General features: G+C 43.7%; 1 protein-coding gene across 2 annotated transcripts in view; it reads left to right on the top strand.

The window, feature by feature from the left end:
• Positions 1 to 991: 991 nt before the first annotated feature.
• The window catches only part of TIMM44 (translocase of inner mitochondrial membrane 44), an 81547-nt gene continuing 63780 nt past the window's right edge, over positions 992 to 18758 (top strand). The window contains exons 1-2 of one of the 2 annotated variants that reach the window (XM_073686358.1): positions 992 to 1348; positions 11675 to 11779. In XM_073686358.1, coding sequence (XP_073542459.1) covers positions 1007 to 1348; positions 11675 to 11779 — 447 coding nt within the window. In that variant the 5' untranslated portion in view covers positions 992 to 1006. The remainder of the gene's footprint in view (positions 1349 to 11674; positions 11780 to 18758) is intronic. The other variant, XM_073686359.1, reaches the window with a different exon arrangement.

The raw sequence follows: 18758 nt of genomic DNA, 5'->3' as shown, positions 1-18758 counted from the left end.
GCCACGGTGCCACTATCAGTATTTGGTCAGTATTTTTTCTCAGGAGTGGGAGCCAAAACCAGGAGTGGGTGATAAATGTAGAATTGGTGATGTGTTTCTATTGTACCTTTTCTCTGATTGTTCCTCACCTGGTTTTGGGTCACTCCTGAGAAAAAACACTGACCGAATACTGATAGTGGGGCCGGCCCGGGCCTTAGGGTGCGGCCCCATATCGGTAATCAGGTTTACCTGGTTAGGGCCCCACTCAGATGTTTTTTTTTTACATAATTAAATTGCATTTTATTGCATGAAATAAGTATTTGATACAATAGAAAAACAGATCTTAATATTTGGTACAGAAACCTTTGTTTGCAATTACAGAGGTCAGACGTTTCCTGTAGTTCTTGACCAAGTTTGCACACACTGCAGCAGGGGTTTTGGCCCATTCCTCCATACAGATCTTCTCCAGATCTTTCAGGTTTTGGGGCTGTCACTGGACAACATTGAGTTTCAGCTCCCTCCAAAGATTTTCTATTGGGTTCAGGTCTGGAGACTGGCTAGGCCACTCCAGGACCTTGAAATGCTTCTTACAGAGCCACTCCTTAGTTGTTCTGGCTGTGTGTTTCGGCTCATTGTCATGCTGGAAAACTTCTCATATTGAAAAGTACCTACGATAAAAATTACAGATCTCTCCATTCTTTGTAGGTGGGAAAACTTGCACTATATAAAACACTGGCGGACACAGAAAAGGGCCCCTTGTAGTCCAGTATCTCATCAAAATGCATCATTCCACCTGCTTTGGTGGTGAAAAATGCCCCCCTTACCTCCTGCACCAACGATATGTTCACCCCTGTAGTGCACAGTACATGCATGTGCTTCTATAGTAGTGTGTACTGTGTGGTGTTGTCACGCCATCCCTTTCATGCTATACCTCCCCCGCCTCACTCTGAGCACAGCGCCCTCTGTAGGGATGTGACTAGGATGTGCAGCTCCTGCAGTCTCCTCCATACTTGGCTTAACCCCCTAGATGCTGAGGTCCGCCCATGGCTACTCCTGTGCCGGCAGATGTGCCTCCTTCACGCCAGTCCTCGTAGCTGCATCATCAGTGCGCGCCTGGGTGACGGCGCCCTGCTCACGTGACTGGTCACCTGACAATGACTTCATCGGAAGTCTGGTAGCATCCAACGTGCGCGAAGGTCGAAGGGGAGCGCTGGATAAAGATGGCAGATGCCTTGCGTCAGTGCAGCCGGGTGAGTGCCCGCGCCGGCGGCGGCTCCGGGTGATGCTGGGTGCAGGGCTGTGTGTGCTCTCCTCTGTACATTGCACGCCTGGCACTGCCGCACCAGACACTCAGGGCCCCATTCATCAGGTAGTTTCCCCAGAATTCCATTTGAATTTTTTTTTTTAAACTTTCGGTGATTTCCTGCAAGTCTCAAACAGCTGTGCTGTGTGTATATGTATGTGGAGCTAGTGCAGAATGGGGGCATGGCCAAGTGACCCAACATGGTCGTCATCTGCGCCACAATGGGCGCTGGCGTGTACTTCTGGTGGTGCCCAGCAGGGGAAAAGGCTGTGCTGTAATCTTCTATTGATGGCTTATCCTCAGGACAGGTCATCAATATCAGATTGGTGGGGTGCGACACCTGGCAGCCCCCCGATCAGCTGGTGCCGGCTATGATCAGTTGTACAGCTTAATAGCTGCATCACCTAAGTGGACCCAGAGCAATACTACAGACCCCTTTAAAGCACAGCTCCAGGGTCTTTTTATTTTTCCGCTGGAGTGGTTCTACTACTGTAAGTTCCCTGTCCCCAGTAATCTTCACCAGCCGCCATCTTCATCTGTTCTCAGCTCCGCTCCATCTCCAGCAGTTTGTGACTTGCCGGATCGCTCCAGTGTATGTAAGGCTATGGGAGCCAGGGCTAGGCTCTCATAGACTTACACTGAGCGCTTGTGATCGTTACCTCCGACTTCTGGTCGGTTAGGAGCTGCGCTCACAGTGCAGGACCGGAGCTGCGCCAGGAAGAGCTGGGGAGTATAACACTAGGGGCTGAGAACGTGGATTAGTGCCGTCACTCCAGTCCTGGAATAAAAAAGAAACCAACGCTGGAATGGTGCTTTAAGACTTGCATGTAACATTTCAGCCTAAGGCTGCATTCACAATGGGCCCATTGAGATAAATGGATCTATTCCGACATCTGTTAAAATGACAAATCCAAGAATGAGATCTGTGAGACTCGGGGCATCTCCTATTCTGATCCGATTGTGAGGATCAGAATAGGATCCACTCAATGTCTGTGCTTTCTGAAAAAAAAATGGAGCCGCAAACAGACACTTCACACACAGATGTGTGACTGCTCCCCAAGACTAGATCTACTCTTTATGTGATTTTTACCATCTGAAAGAAAAGGATTTTTTTTTTAAATTCCCCTCCTCCCCAACCCCTCCCCATGTCTCAGATGTCATCCTAGTTGCATCAGTTTTTCTCAGTGAAGCAGGCAGACTGAACTTTTTTTTATCTAATGATACACCTTCTCATTTAAAGATTTTTCTGTATTTTCTTGACTATGAAAATTGTACATTCACACTGAAGGCATCAAAACTATGAATTAACACGTGGAATTATATACTTAACAAAAAAGTGTGAAACAACTGAAAATATGTCTTATATTCTAGGTTCTTCAAAGTAGCCACCTTTTGCTTTGATGACTGCTTTGCACGCTCTTGGCATTCTCTTGATGAGCTTCAAGAGGTAGTCACCGGAAATGGTCTTCCAACAATCTTGAAGGCGTTCCCAGAGATGCTTAGCACTTGTTGGCCCTTTTGCCTTCACTCTGCGGTCCAGCTCACACCAAACCATCTCGATTGGGTTCAGGTCTGGTGACTGTGGAGGCCAGGTCATCTGGCTTAGCACCCCATCACTCTCCTTCTTGGTCAAATAGCCCTTACACAGCCTGGAGGTGTGTTTGGGGTCATTGTCCTGTTGAAAAATAAATGATGGTCCAACTAAATGCAAACCGGATGGAATAGCATGCCGCTGCAAGATGCTGTGGTAGCCATGCTTGTTCAGTTTGCCTTCAATTTTGAATAAATCCCCAACCGTGTCACCAGCAAAGCACCCCCACACCATCACACCTCCTCTTCCATGCTTCACGGTGGGAACCAGGCATGTAGAGTCCATCCGTTCATCTTTTCTGCGTCGCACAAAGACACGGTGGTTGGAACCAAAGATCTCAAATTTGGACTCCTCAGACCAAAGCACAGATTTCCACTGGTCTAATGTCCATTCCATGTGTTCTTTAGCCCAAGCAAGTCTCTTCTGCTTGTTGCCTGTCCTTAGCAGTGGTTTCCTAGCAGCTATTTTACCATGAAGGTCTGCTGCACAAAGTCTCCTCTTAACAGTTGTTGAAGAGATGTGTCTGCTGCTAGAACTCTGTGTGGCATTGACCTGGTCTCTAATCTGAGCTGATGTTAACCTGCGATTTCTGAGGCTGTGACTCTTATAAACTTATCCTCAGAAGCAAAGGTGACTCTTGGTCTTCCTTTTCTGGGGCGGTCCTCATGTGAGCCAGTTTCTCTGTAGCGCTTGATGGTATTTGCAACTGCACTTGGGGACACTTTCAAAGTTTGTCCAATTTTTCGGACTGACTGACCTTCATTTCTTAAAGTAATGATGGCCACTCGTTTTTCTTTACTTAGCTGCTTTTTTCTTGCCATAATACAAATTCTAACAGTCTATTCAGTAGGACTATCAGCTGTGTATCCACCTGACTTCTGCACAACACAACTGATGGTCCCAACCCCATTTATAAGGCAAGAAATCCCCCTTATTAAACCTGACAGGACACACCTGTGAAGTGAAAACCATTTCCGGTGACTACCTCTTGAAGCTCATCAAGAGAATGCCAAGAGTGTGCAAAGCAGTCATCAAAGCAAAAGGTGGCTACTTTGAAGAACCTAGAATATGACATATTTTCAGTTGTTTCACACTTTTTTGTTAAGTATATAATTCCACATGTGTTAATTCATAGTTTTGATGCCTTCAGTGTGAAGAAAATACAGAAAAATCTTTAAATGAGAAGGTGTGTCCAAACTTTTGGTCTGTACTGTGTATGTGTGTATATATATATATATATATATATATATATATATATATATAATTATATTAGCAAATACCTCCAATTAGAAATGTGATATAGTTTTTCTGATTCGCTATGTCACCTACCCCATGTGCAGAGCATTGCAGTAGCTTAAATACCCATGGTAATGACCACTCATATTTTGAGTTAGTGGTCGTAACCATGGATACCTAAGCTATTGCAATGCCTGCACATGGTGTAAGCGACATAGTGAATCAGGAGAAGCATCGCATGATTTTTCAAAGGGTGCCAATACTTTTGTCCAGCCCCTTTTTTTTAGGTTTGGTGTGGAATTATATCCAATTTGGCTTTAGGACAATTCTTTGTGTTTTTTCATTGAAGACAAATTAAATGAAGATAATAATACCAAAGAATTTGTGATTGCAATCATTTTCAGGAAGAAACTGAGTATTATCTGACAGAATTGCAGGGGTGCCAATACTTTTGGCCAGCACTGTATACTACATTTCTAATTGAAGGTATTTGCTAATATTATTATTACACCTACTATATATTGGGGTAGGATCTTGGAGATGGGCATCCCCCCCATAAAATGCTTCTATGTGGGCTGGTAATAGATGCATGGCCTCATGGTGTGATTCCAAGTGGAAGGGGTTGTTCACTGCAGATGTTGGGAGTATTATGTGATGTAAGCTTCTGACTTATGCCACGGCATAGACAGTTACTCACTCCCATTGTTAAAAAACCAAACCTCTGCATAGAATAGCATGTTCTATTTTATTCTTTACAGCAAAAAGGTATACTGATAAACGCCAGCCCCCAAGTAGGCCAGTACATGCTGTTGGCCTCCAACCTGAGAATGTAGTACTCTTGATGCTTTAAGCGTAGCATAGTGTATTCTGGCAAATACGGCGAATGTCGGGAGTGAACTGGCTGTAGAGATACAACTGAGGACATCTCTGCCAGGCAAAATGACCTGTGTGAATGTCACCCTCGACTTGTAACAGTGCCAAATGCCAGAGTGGCAGAATGGTGAACAAAAAATTCCATCCCTCCTCACCTGGACTCATGGTTACATGTGATTTATAACACAACACCAAACACGTATTGAAATAAAAAAAGAATTAAAGTGGCAGTTTGGGCAAAAAGAAAATTTCCCGGAGGGCTCAGAGCTATAATAAATAGCGAACTAGATTATACTTAACTACCAGTACACGCGGCTCTGTGGACTGTGCTGACACAGGATGACGAGATGTCACCGTTCCACCAGGAACATCTGAAGATGCTTTTCTCTGTGTCTCCTGACCACTACAGACAATGACAGGTCGCAGCTTTAGTGTCGCCACTTGTGTACTACATATGTATTTTGACACTCTGTTTGACCCCGTTTTTAGGAATATGCAGATGTAATTCATGTCAAAACTGATCCATTGCATAACTGCTGCAAAAGGGAGCTGAGCTACCCTGCAGATTATTATGGAGATTGGGTTCCCATATGTGTCTGTTTTTAGGAGAGAAGGAAAAGTACATCCTGGTGAACTTTTTCTTCATTCTAAAAACGGACACATTTAGGGTCCTGTCAGGGTTCCATTATTGGGGTCAAATGTGCTCCCTCTCGCATCAGCAATGTAATATATCAGTTTTGACAATAATTCCTTTTGCCTGTCCCTGAAAACTGAACAGAGACAGAATGTGGTAATGCAGATGTATGACGTTGTGTGGTTTGTTGGCTGCCCACCTGCATGCTGGTATGCTGATCTTCATACACGAGATCTCCATTATCCCCTTTGAAGTATGATCATCTGCAGGGTGTAGGTAAAGTGTAATGTCAGGTGACACTTGTGACACACCACCCTTTCTTTTGAGCTGCTCAGTTTGGGAATACAACAGCGGCTGTACCAGCGCCAGCAGCAACATTATAACCCCTCCGAGCTGCTCCGAGTGTCTATCTTCCCGACACATCTGTTGAGTACCGGTCCCTCTGGAGCTCACACGTCCCTTTCTTTGTAATTTGTAGCCTAGGAGAGCTCAGTGTTTCCAGAATCTGTCACTCAGCACCCCCCATCCACCAGAACCAGAGTCCAATTGGACCTACTCACTGTTCTGTAATGTAGATGGAATGTTAATGTATAACGAGAATATATTGTGTGATAGGTAAATCCTAAATTCTAAGGATGTATTATCTATTCTGAATCAGTTCTGTGTGCCCAGGCCAAATTGTGTGGGCAAGGATTAACAGTGGAAGATGAAGTTTTTTGCGTGGCTTTACTTCTATGCATACTAGGTCCCCCTCCTTTCTGGTCCCCAAATTTTAGAGCAATTTTCACCACCTCTTGAAATGTTGGGGTTTCCCTTTGTACAGCACATAGATATGTCATGTATGAGTCATTTAGTGCCATGTGTATGGCGTACCCTGCCAGTTTTTTGTAGAACACCCTCAATTTGCATGTGGAATTATTCATTTTTTCCCCTGGTATCTACACTCTATTTGGTTTTCTAATATGACAGAGCGTGAAATGTCCTGCAGATCGGTGGCAGTCCAGGCCATGACACCCCCACCCACTGCTCAGAAGTAGAGTAATTAGTGCCAATTGATTAACATGATTAGGTCTATTGGACACGACTGTAATCTCTGCATGGGAGCCGTGAGAAGCTCTTCTTGCCTAACGGCATACAGGGCTCTTACTTAGATTAGCATGGCGTCATTGCAGCATGATGTGCATTTGATGTCGCGCCAGACCAGCTAGTCCAAAAAAAGAGCCACCAATGCCATCCAGTGAGACAGCTCCTGTCCAGCAGGAGATAGACTGGGTCGTGCGACTCGATTCACAGCAACTCTGCTCAACCCATTTGTGGAATATCCGCTGCCATGGAAGGAGTCGTGTATGGGTGCATAGTTTCTATGGGCCCCTACATCACTTTGTGCAAGCGCTTATGAAGGAGAAGAACGCCTCCGCTTCCTGAGCAGCACATGTATGCCAAGTGTTTTCAGCAATAGGCGGGGGTCTCTGGACCCGGACTGCCCCTGATCTGCAGGGCATTTCACGCAATGTTATGTATTAGAAAACCCCAAATTGTATAGGTACTGTGGACGTTTAGCAACAAATGGTAGTGAAAAACGTAGGTTCACAATTAGCAGGACTGTTTATTGAATATAAACATACATTTGCTTTTCCAGCATGTAACAAACCATACAAGTTTTCTTAGGCATAATTCACATTGTCCAATTTTTTCACATAAAAGCAGGATATCACGTGAGGCTCATCCTTTAGAGGCCACAACAAGCATGTCTGTGCCTATCAATGGTTTGTCTTTTTTAAGCAGAGCTCTACTTTTCCACTCCTCTGTTCACAGGTGACCTAGAGCCCGATCTCAGTAGATCCAAAACATGGCGTGCAGTACAAGTGCCATCTCACAGAGGCTCTGCTGTCACTCCTGAATCCTGGAATCAGCCTAAAGTGTTGTCAGGTGCCCAAATCCTCCTGGGATTCATCCCACTAATAGAACCAATCTCCGTGGCACATACCTACCATCTAGCAATCTACCTGCTGGCTGCTTACAGTAGCTTTAAATCTTCTCATGTACCTGTTATTGTCTAGGGGCAGTCTGACTTCTGTACTGCTACATCGTACTGACCTAGCATTGCTTTGCAATATGTACAGTAGTCAATATAAGGACACCATTCTAGTCCTGCTTGACACACAGTACTTTGTTGGTGCAATATTGCAGCACTTCAACTTTAAGTGGTTTCCTAAGCAGTGCCCCATATCACTCTGGAAGCAGTTAAAGGGTATCTGTCACACCATTTGAGCATTTTTAGCTAATAATAATATGGGCTTACAGGTTGTATAAAGCTGAAACTAGTCCTACCTGTATGCCTCCATGATGATGCCTTGTTCATTAAGAATCATCTCTTTTCATTTTGATCTTCCAGGCTATGGGGTGTATGCTGCCCGGAAGATAAGACTGCCTCTTCTCTCATACTAGATTTCTCCTCCCACCTCTTTCCTGCTTGCCTTTGATGTCGGGTGCACATCAGGAAAGCCTGCGCATTTTGCCTGCCGTACCTCTCCTGTGCACTGTTCCGCCCTTCTCAGGGCAGTGACTTCAATTTTCTTGTGCTTAGGCGCTGGAGAGTCACTGTTACTTCCGGTCCCAGTGTTCTCCAGCTCTTTGAAAAGTTGCAAGTTTAGTTCCGGCAGCATGGATGATAAGGGCCAATACAAGTCTATGGGTCTGTGAAAACATGTACAGCACAGGGATGGCATCTTTGTGCTGTCCGTATTTAACATTGCAAAGGATAGGAGAAGCTTTGTAATTTCTTTCTATGTTTATCCATCCGTGAAAAACACTGATGACACACTGATGGTAAAAAGGACACACTGATGCACGACACTGATGACACTGTACCATTTTTTTCATGTATGTGTTTAAACACGATGTGTGACTGAGGCCTTACATGCAGAACATTGGAGTGTGGTGCAAGATATCCTTACTTGAGTGGTTCATAATGCTTAGCTACATTACTAGCCCCATACTCAATACAAGTCCCCAAAATTTCCGCATCCTCACTGCATCTATTGAGGTCCACCTGTGGGGGTTTAAGTGGAGTTGGGTTTTTAGCTTTGTGTTCGGTGTTCAAATTAGTCTGCTTCACTATTAAAGGGAACCAGTAACCTTGGAAAAACCTGCAAATTTAGGGTAATGCCTTACAATGTTGCCTGACCGACGCACTGAAAGTGTGGCTATCAGGAGAAGATTAACTTCCTTCCTGGAGAGGCCAGCTTTCAGTTTTAAGTGTGGTGCAGAGAGCAAATACAGCCATCGCTCACATCACCGCTCACTATACTGTCAGCACGACCTGCTAATTTGACAGCCGGCTCTGCACAGATGCGCTGCACCGTGAGCTGTCAAAGTGCCGGGCGTGCTTTCAGCCGCTGCTCACAGGATGGGGAGCTGCACTGTGAGTGGTGACTGTAGCTACTCCATGCACATCTCCATGACTGAAAATCGGCAATTCCCAGGAGGAAATAATTAAATTTTCTCCTATAGTTGCACTTTCAGTAAGGTGGCTGGGCAGAATCTTAATGCCACTTACCTGCAGATTAACCCTATATCTCCTTATAGTGTTTTCCAAGATGATGGGTTCTGATAAAATTGTCAAGAAAATAGAACTCGCCCCCTTCTCGACATGACCAATTTCTTTTTTTTGCCCCCTTCTTCCAAAAGTCATAGCTTTTTATATTTTTTTGTCCACATGTACATATGAGGGCTGTTTTTTGCAGGATGAGTTGTACTTTTGAGCTACACCACTCATTTACCACATAGTGTACTGGAAAGTGCTGTGAAATTGCTAAAAGAATGCAATTCTGCTTTTGTTTTTTTTTTGGGAATTAGTTTTACGGTGTTCATTGTATGGTAAAAATGACCTGCCGACTATGATTGTCACCATTTACTGAGACCCGTAACATTTTTCATTTTTTGGTCTATGGAGCTGTGTGATAGCTTATTTTTTGCGGGGCGAGGTATTGTTTTTATTGATACCAATTTGGAATAGATATGACATTTTTATAGCTTCTTACAACATTTTATTGCATTTTTTCCCACAACCAAAAAAAAAGCTGTTTTGGGGTTTTTAATTCTTTTTGGTTTACAGATCGGGTTAATATTTCTATTTTTAAATAGATGGGACTTTTATAGAGGCAGCGATACCAAATACGTGTATTTTTTTAATAACATTTTTATGGGGAAAAGGGTATGATTCAAACATTTATGTATTTTTTTTTTCATAATTTTTAAAAACATTATTACTTTTTACTGCATTTGAATGATACATCCCCATATTGGCGCTCTGATTATGCTCCTCTCCCCTTGTGGCTGTTACAGGCAGATCCTGGCTGTGTGTCACAGCCATTATCTGCTGGTTATGGGGCAAGCCCATAGGAGGATAAATGAACACTGGCTGCGGATTCTCCTTGCCAAAAATCCGCAGTATAATATGGTACAAGCTAAGGTAGTAATACTTTATATACTGTATCTCATATACCCATTGTGTAAGTTTTCCATGTGTAATTTCACCTTGCGGAGAGGATTTTAAAATCTGTAGCATGTCAGTTCTTTGAGTAAAATAAATTTTGCACCTCACCATTTGCAATGACTGGGTGAAATTCTCAATAAAATGCTGTAAAAAATCCACATCAGATCCTCACCATCCACATCTACTCTTAACCAGTAGAATACAGAGACAGAGACCCTGATTTCAGTGATGTGTCACTTATTGGGCTGCTTAGTATAGTTTTGATAAAATCAGTGTTTTATCAGCAGGAGATTATCACTAGAGGACTAGTAAACCTGCTGGCAAGTAGTCCTTCATATCCATATGCTCTGTATAACCCCGCCCACACCACTGATTGGAAGCTTTCTTCTCTATACACAGTAAACTTCCAATCTGTAGTGTGGGTGGTTTTATTCAGATAGCTAGATCTGTAGAAGAGAAAACTGTAATTTTATCAGAATTATATCAAGCAGCTCAATGATACATCACTGGAAGCAGGGTTTTATCTGACTTCTCAAACCCTCGAAATTGGTCAGTTTATACAGTGGGTCCTAGTGGGTGAGAAGACTCCAGAGCTAGTGCTTCAGCTGTAGAAATTTCACCACGGAAGCGTGGAGAGAGGTCATGTTTAGAGCCAATGTCCATCAAAGGGTTATTTCGGAGAGGATAAAAATGTATAATCTTTAGTAGCGCCCCTAAATCTCCACCAGTGGAAGGCTTGGAAATTTGAGGATCCTGGGACAAAGTCCAGCTGGAACCAGAGGCAAGATAAAGGGTGATGGGGGGAGATAAGTTTGCTATAGTATTTCCCAGATGGCTGAGGGGATGAGGATGAAGGCCTTGAGGAACCCACAGGAGAGAGTCTGTAGGCAGACTCATAGTTGTCATGCGAGAGGGAAAGTTTAGCTATACTGTAACTGCAGCATAGTAATGTCATGCTATGTTGGAGACACCCAACCCTTCTTGTTTCCTATGGATGGACATGGTGATCCTAGTGATTTATAGAATGCCATATAAATGTTAATTATCCCTTGCAGGATCTGTAATCTTTGTGTTACAGCCAGTTTTGGCTTTTATAACAGAATTTTTTTTTTTGTGGCGTTCCAGGGACTATAACTTTTTTTTTTCTTTTCTCCATAAGACTTTCTATCTGGTGGCGGCTCAGAGTGGTCACCGACCGCTCCTGCTGCAATTCGGCTGCTCCACATCAACAGAGCAACTCTTCTTCCAGGTTGCTTTGTCAATGTGGCATGCCTGCTGACGTCATGTTGATTGACAGCTGGCTCCCCCCAGTTAGGCGGCTGGCAGTCAGCTATAAATCAGTATCATAACGGCGCTCATGCCCCATCAACAGAGCAAAGCGGTAGAGAAGCTGCTGTTCCGTTGACGTGACTTCATCAAAAGCTTTCAAGGGAAAGGAACATGTAAGGAATTTATGTCAATTTGCTAAGTGGGCTTATTGCCATTTGCACATTGTCACTGACTTGTCATTTAGGCGCTAACCAATATCAATTTCTAATTTTACTCTCCTCTTAATTCTAGCTATTGATGGCCGGTGGCCATAGGTTTGGACCAGTCTGGCATCGTATGCCTCCAATAGCCAGTAGCAGTTTTTATTGGATTTGCCGCTCTCCTTGGGAACAACAGGTAAGTGAATATATAGCTTAGATCCACCTTTGGTGTACAATTTTCAATTTTTACGTTTCCTTTTTAAGGCTATGTGCCCACGATGCAGAAATGCTCCAGATTTTTCCTGAGCATTTCTGCATTTCCCCTGGCAGAAAAAACGCATGCCTAAGGCTGTGAGCCCACGTTGCTTTTTTTAAGCGTTTCCTTAGCGGCAATAACGCTGCAGAAACGCTTAAAAAATGCATGGTAGAAGGCCTGCCATGTTCCCCAACGATAATCCGCATGTGCTGTGCACATGCTGCGGAAATTTCCGCTGCGGATTATCATTGCGGAAAAAAACGCAGCACTACCAATTATTTTGCGGAAGTGCTGCATTTTCACCGCCATTGACTTGCATTAGATCGCATGGAATCCGCATCACTGTATATGTAGATGCGCAATCCACGCGTTCCAATGTGCGGATGGTACCCAGGTCTAGAGGACAGGAGACTCTCCTCCGGACCCGGGTACCATAGAAACTGTGAAAAAAAGAAGAAGAAAATAAAAAATAAATATGATACTTACCTTCTGACGACCCCCGGTGCCGGCAAATCGCGATGGACTTAAGGACCTGCACTGACGTCATAGTCATGTGACGGGTCACGCGATGCTGACGTCGGCAGGTCCTTCAGTGTACCGCGATCTGCTGGCAGTCAGCACCAAGAGAAGCAAGACTGCGGGGGCCATCGGAAGTTAAGTATAGATTTATTTTTTATTTTTATACATTCTCTCGGGTCACACTGTATAAATCCATGCCGTTTGCATGGATTTATATAGTGTGACCAAGTTGTCAAGCACTTTCCAAGTGATACTAAAATCGCTTGACAACCCCCATGCGGAAATGCATGTGAAGAACGCTTCACATCCGCATGTCCCTGGCAGGAAAACGCATGTACAATCCGCATGCGTTTTTTCTGCCAGGGAGATGCAGAAACGCTCAGGAAAAATCCGGAGCATTTCTGCATCGTGGGCACATAGCCTTACAAGAGTTTTCATTTTATTTTTACATCGACATAGTTGTATGAGGACTTTTCTTTGCGGGATGAGTTGTAGTTTTGATTGACTCCATTCATTTCATCATATAATGTGCTGGAAAACTGAAACAAAAATTCAAAATAGAGTGAAATGGTGAAAAAAAAAATAATAATTCTCTGAAATGCTGCCATTTTATTTTGTTTGTTTTTGTGTGTGATAAAACTGGCCTGACAATGTGGTTTTCAGGTCATTATGATTACCATGATGCCAAACTTCTGTACGTGTTAGTTTTTTTTTTTTAGTCTCATTCAGGGACTTGAACCTACGATTTGATTGCTGCAGCGTATGCACTACTACATTGCAGTATATTGAAAAAAAGGACTTTCCTATGAGCCCCCCCCCCCCCGCATCCCTATCCTGGTATGCATGGCACCCCGCATCCCTATCCTGGTATGCATGGCACCCCTCATCCCCATCAGGCTGCACATAAAAAAAAAATTAAACACTCCTACTCGCCTCTCTTGTCTCTCATCCAGCGCTGCGACCTGTCTGCCCACCTGATCTTTACATGTGAGCCGCGCATGACGTCACTACCACAAGGAGAGATCAGCTGCTGGAAGTCACTGCTCCCCACGCCGGGACTGTGTGCGCGGGGAGCAGTGACTTCATGCTCCTTAATAGCCGGCACACAGCGTAGCCGCAAAGCGGGTCCTGCTGCTGCCGGGTGATCGCGTGTGCCGCTGTTAAAGGGCTTGAATATTCACCCCCTCCCCACTAATATATATATATATATATATATATATATATATATAATATATTATATTATAATACACCCACACACCCCCCCAGCAACTTTCGGACTATAAGACGCACCCCCCATTTTCGTCCAAAATTTTGGAGGAAAAAAGTGCGTCTTATAGTCCGAAAAATACGGTATATGCCATTGTCAGTGATTTAATTAGCTACATTTAAATGTTTAAAGAGCGGTGATCGGAGCGAGCTCTGACCATTTCTATTACAGGCAGATGCTGGATATGGTGCAGGCTCAGCTGCTGAGCCTACTCCATGCACGCAGACCCGACATAGGATGAACTCCTAAAATGTCCAGCATCATCTAGTTCTAGTCATGTATCAGGACGAGCTGCAGTCTACAGAAAGACCACTCCTGAGAATTGTCTCACCTGTCAGAACCGCTGTATTGTAAGCACACATACCTCTGTAATCCAAGGAAAATGGCTGTGACCTCAGGATAAATAAATCTTATTCTTGGCTGACTGCGCACACAGGATTTTTTTCTCCATCCCCAGTTCTTGTTCAGTAAGCCAAGGAGAAGCTATATTTCTTCTGTCACTTACTTCTTCTGCAGCTCTAGTACGTGTGCTTGCGATACTGCCCCACTTTCAGTTGAGACACAGTTCTCTGGGGCTATGTTTCTTTCAGAATGCAGCTTGTCCTGACAACTGACTATGGCTAGCTGCCGTTAGGTGTCGGAGCCATTTTATTACATTTTGGTACTTCATGGCTTATTTTAGGATAGACCCTAAATGTTTGCTTAGTGAGGGTCCAATTTTCAGAACTCCCATGATTCAGCACAGTTCTCTGCTGCTCTTTTAGTCCTCATTCACACATCCATGTTGCACGTACGTGTGGCATCAGTTTTCACGGATATGAAACATACCCATTATAATCTATTGTGCTTTTCACATGTCCGTGTTTTTACATGGATTGTGTGTCCATGCAGATCGCATGCAGACATGTTTGCTTTTGTCCGCCAGCAAGGATGACAAAGGCCAATACAAGTCTATGGGCCCGTGTAAAACTCATACAGCATACTGTTAAACATTGAAAAGAATAGGAGAAGCTTTGCAATTTATTTATCCATCTGTGAAAAACACTGATTAAAACGGACACACGGACCGAACAGTACACTGATGACACACTGAACCAAAACACTAATGTTTTTGATGTTTTTTCATGTACATGTCTAATCACGGGCGTGTGAATGAGGCCTAACTGCGCTTGATCAGTGCTCATCACAGATGAACCTCGTACTTATTATAATCTATAAAAAAAAACTAAGACAGAAACATAATAAGCAAATACCCTGCTGTAAATAAATAAACAGCAATAGTGCATGAAAATAATATAGGGTACTTGGTTAACATAATTTTGATCAAAAGAATGCAAATGCCATCCTACTACTTCAGGGTGACCCTATTTGGGACAGTCCTAACTATAATATTTAAAACCTTACCGTTTGTCAAGTGACATGCATGTGCATAAGGGCTGAGAAGGACTGAGCCTGGCTAGTAAGACATACAGCCATGGGGAACAACATAAAGAATAGAATTTCCAGCTCGAGGAAAAGGCAACCACACCTTTATATTCACAGGGCGCAAAGAGAGTAAAAAAGCAAAAAACCTAAAGAAAGGAACTGGGATTTAAATTGAGGTGCATGTTCACATTGGCTACTAAACAGAAAATAAAGACAGAAACTTAATAAGCAGGTACCCTTATCCACATGCATGTCATTTGTCAAAACTATGTATGTTTAACTCTAAAATCACAGGTTCAAGACCACTAAGGGGAACTAAGAAATTCAGTTAAAAGTAAAGAGAAAGTTTGTTAAAAAATCTAAACTAAAATCGCCTCTCTTTTTCACAGTTAACAATAAAGAAATATAAAGAAAAAAAAACATATTTGGTATCACCATGTTCATAAATTGCAGGTTGTTGTTTGCTGCAACTCTGCAAAAAATGTGCCATTATCAAAGCATATCTACCACAAAATGGTATCAATTAAAATATCAGGTCACCAAGCAAAAAGAAGCCCTTACACCTATCCATTGCTCGAAAAATGAAAATATTACAGGTCTTGGATAATGTTAGTTCAAGGTAATTTTTTTTCCAACACTTTAACCTCTTCCCGACCCGTGTCACAGCGTCTGTGACATGGAGGGATTGCGCCCCTGCAGCGCCTGCGAGCGGGGTTTCTCAAGTGTCACAGTTGCTACTGCAACTGGTCATCCTGAAGTTGACCCCACGGGGGGGTGGATTAACCCCCCCCCCCCCGTGCCTGGGACCCCTCTTTTAGTGAAACTGCCAATCGGAATGAATTAAATATTTCACCAATGAAAATTGGTGAAATATTTAAATCTGGGCATGGCCTGATGCTTATAGCATCAGCCATTGGCTGGGGGGAGTGTCACCTCTGTCCCGTCCCCGTCCCCCCCCCCCCCAGATCTGATTGGGGCTAGTGTCCATGTGACGCTAGCCCTCCAATCACATGTGGAGGATGTTCACTATGACTAATCAAACTGCCCAGCTTTCCCCTCCGTGGAAGCTGAGAAGTTTGACTACCCACATCCAGCATCGACCCCAGACCCGCCAGAGACCCGCCAGCGATCCGCCGCCGCTGTCACCGCCGGTAATTATTTCCCCCCTTGTCCGATTTCAGCTCCCACTTAGCCCCCGACCCCCCCTCCTTCCCCTACCACCCCCCCTCCTTCCCCTACCACCCCCCTCCCTCCACCCCAGTCCAATTTCCTACCGCTCCCTCTGCCACATCTTCATCCATCGGCTGCTGCTCTCCTTCTGACAGCCGGTGTACGGTGATCACAGGCAGCAGCAGGCTCACTGTGAATCCCCTGCGCCTGTGATCACCGATCATCCCCCCTGTCCCCGGTAATCACCCCCCCCTGTCCCCAGTAATCACCCCACCTGCTGCTGCTACTGCCGGCTTCCTGCCCCCTCCTACGCCTCAGCGCACCCCCTCTTGCGCCCCATGTGCCTGAGTGCGCCCCCTCCTGCGCCCCGTGTGCCTGAATGCGCCCCCTACGCCTGACAGTCCCCAAACGTGACTGCAGAAGGTTACACCAAGCACACACACACACACGCGTACACGCACACTATAATAAAGTTTCGATTATTATTTTTTTTTTACACACGCACACAGCACACAAAATGTCCCGCTCATCCCAGTCTAGGGCGTACTCAGCTGAGGAGGCTATGTCAGGTTGTTGTGTGTGTTGTAGTGTATGTGAGGTTGTGTGTGTGTGGTGTATACACTACACTATACCACACCGCACACCAACCTGACATACACTACACAATTTGTGAAGCACATGGGGGTGCTCACTATGCATCTAGATAAGTTCCATGGGGGGGTCTAGTTTCCAAAATGGGGTCACTTGTGGGGGAGCTCCAATGTTTAGGCACACGGGCTCTCCAAACACGACATGGTGTCCGCTAACCAATTGGAACCATGTTGCGTTTGGAGAGCCCCTGATGTGCCTAAACAGTGGAGCTCCCCCACAAGTGACCCCATTTTGGAAACTAGACCCCCCAAGGCACCTATCTAGATGCATAGTGAGCACTTGGAACCCCCAGGTGCTTCACAAATTGATTCGTAAAAATGAAAAAGTGGAAAACAAAAACACTTTTATTTTTACGGATTAATTTGTGAAGCACCTGGGGGTTCCAAGTGCTTGCTATGCATCTAGATAGGTGCCTTGGGGGGTCTAGTTTCCAAAATGGGGTCACTTGTGGGGGAGCTCCACTGTTTAGGCACATCAGGGGCTCTCCAAACGCGACATGGTGTCTGCTAACAAATTGAATGGAAAATCGGCTCAAATTGTTAGCGGACACCATGTTGCGTTTGGAGAGCCCCTGATGTGCCTAAACATTGTAGCTCCCCCACAAGTGACCCCATTTTGGAAACTAGACCCCACAGGGAACTTATCTAGATGCATAGTCAGCACTTTAAATCCCCAAGTGCTTTACAAATTGATCTGTGAAAGCAAAAAAGTACTTTTTTTTTCTCCAAAAATTTTGTTTTAGCCTAAATTTTTTAATTTTCACATGGGTAACAGGATAAAATGCATCCTAAAATTTGTTGGGCAATTTCTCCTGAGTACACCGATACCTCATATGTGGTCATAAACCACTGTTTGGGCGCAAGGTAGGGCTCAGAAGGGAAGGAGCGCAATTTGACTTTTGGAGCTAATTTTCCATTCAAAAAGTGAAATGGCGCTCCTTCCCTTCTGAGCCCTGCCGTGCGCCCAAACAGTGGTTTATGACCACATATGAGGTATCAGTGTACTCAGGAGAAATTGCCCAACAAATTTTAGGATGCATTTTATCCTGTTACCCATGGGAAAATTAAAAAATTTAGGCTAAAACAAAATTTTTGTTAGAAAAATTAAAATGTTCATTTTTTTCTTCCATGTTGCTTTAGTTCCTGATGCACCTGAAGGGTTAATAATCTTCTTGAATGTAGTTTTGAGTAGCTTGAGGGGTGCAGTTTTTGGAATGGTGTCACTTTTGGGTGTTTTCTGTCATGTACACCCCTCAAAGGGACTTCAAATGTGATGTGGTCACTAAAAAAAAATGGTTTTGTACATTTTGCTGGAAAAAAGATAAATTGCTGATGAACTTTGAACCCTTCAAACTTCCTACCAAAATGTTTTTTTTTCTCCAAAATTGTGCTGATGTAAAGTAGACATGTGGGAAATGTTATTTATTAAGTATTTTGTGTCACATCACTCTGGTTTAGCAGAATAAACATTAAAAATTTGAAAATTGTGAAATTTTCAAAATTTTTCCCATATTTTTGATTTTTTCACAAATAAACGCAAATATTATCGACCTAAATTTAATACTAACATGAAGCCCAATATGTCATGAAAAAACAGTCTCAGAATCGCTAGGATCCGTTGAAGTGTTCCAGAGTTTTTACTTCGTAAAGGGACACTGGTCAGAATTGACAAAAATGCCAAGGTCTTTAGGGTCAAAATAGGCTGGGTCCTGAAGGGGTTTTTAAATAAAAAAAGGGAATTTGGTATCATTTTTACTTTAGAATGAATGCTGTAAAAAAACAAAACAATTGTGGAATTGCAGTTTTTTTTGTTTTTGTTTTTTTTTTGCAATTTCACCTCATTTGGATTTTTTTTACATTTTCTAGTACATTGTATGATCAAGTGGAT

The sequence above is a fragment of the Phyllobates terribilis genome, unplaced genomic scaffold (assembly GCF_046119375.1).
Source record: "Phyllobates terribilis strain yellow unplaced genomic scaffold, ASM4611937v1 Scaffold_1__5_contigs__length_1240528914, whole genome shotgun sequence".
In the NCBI taxonomy this organism is placed as follows: domain Eukaryota; kingdom Metazoa; phylum Chordata; class Amphibia; order Anura; family Dendrobatidae; genus Phyllobates; species Phyllobates terribilis.
This window is presented reverse-complemented; position numbering and strand designations above follow the sequence as displayed.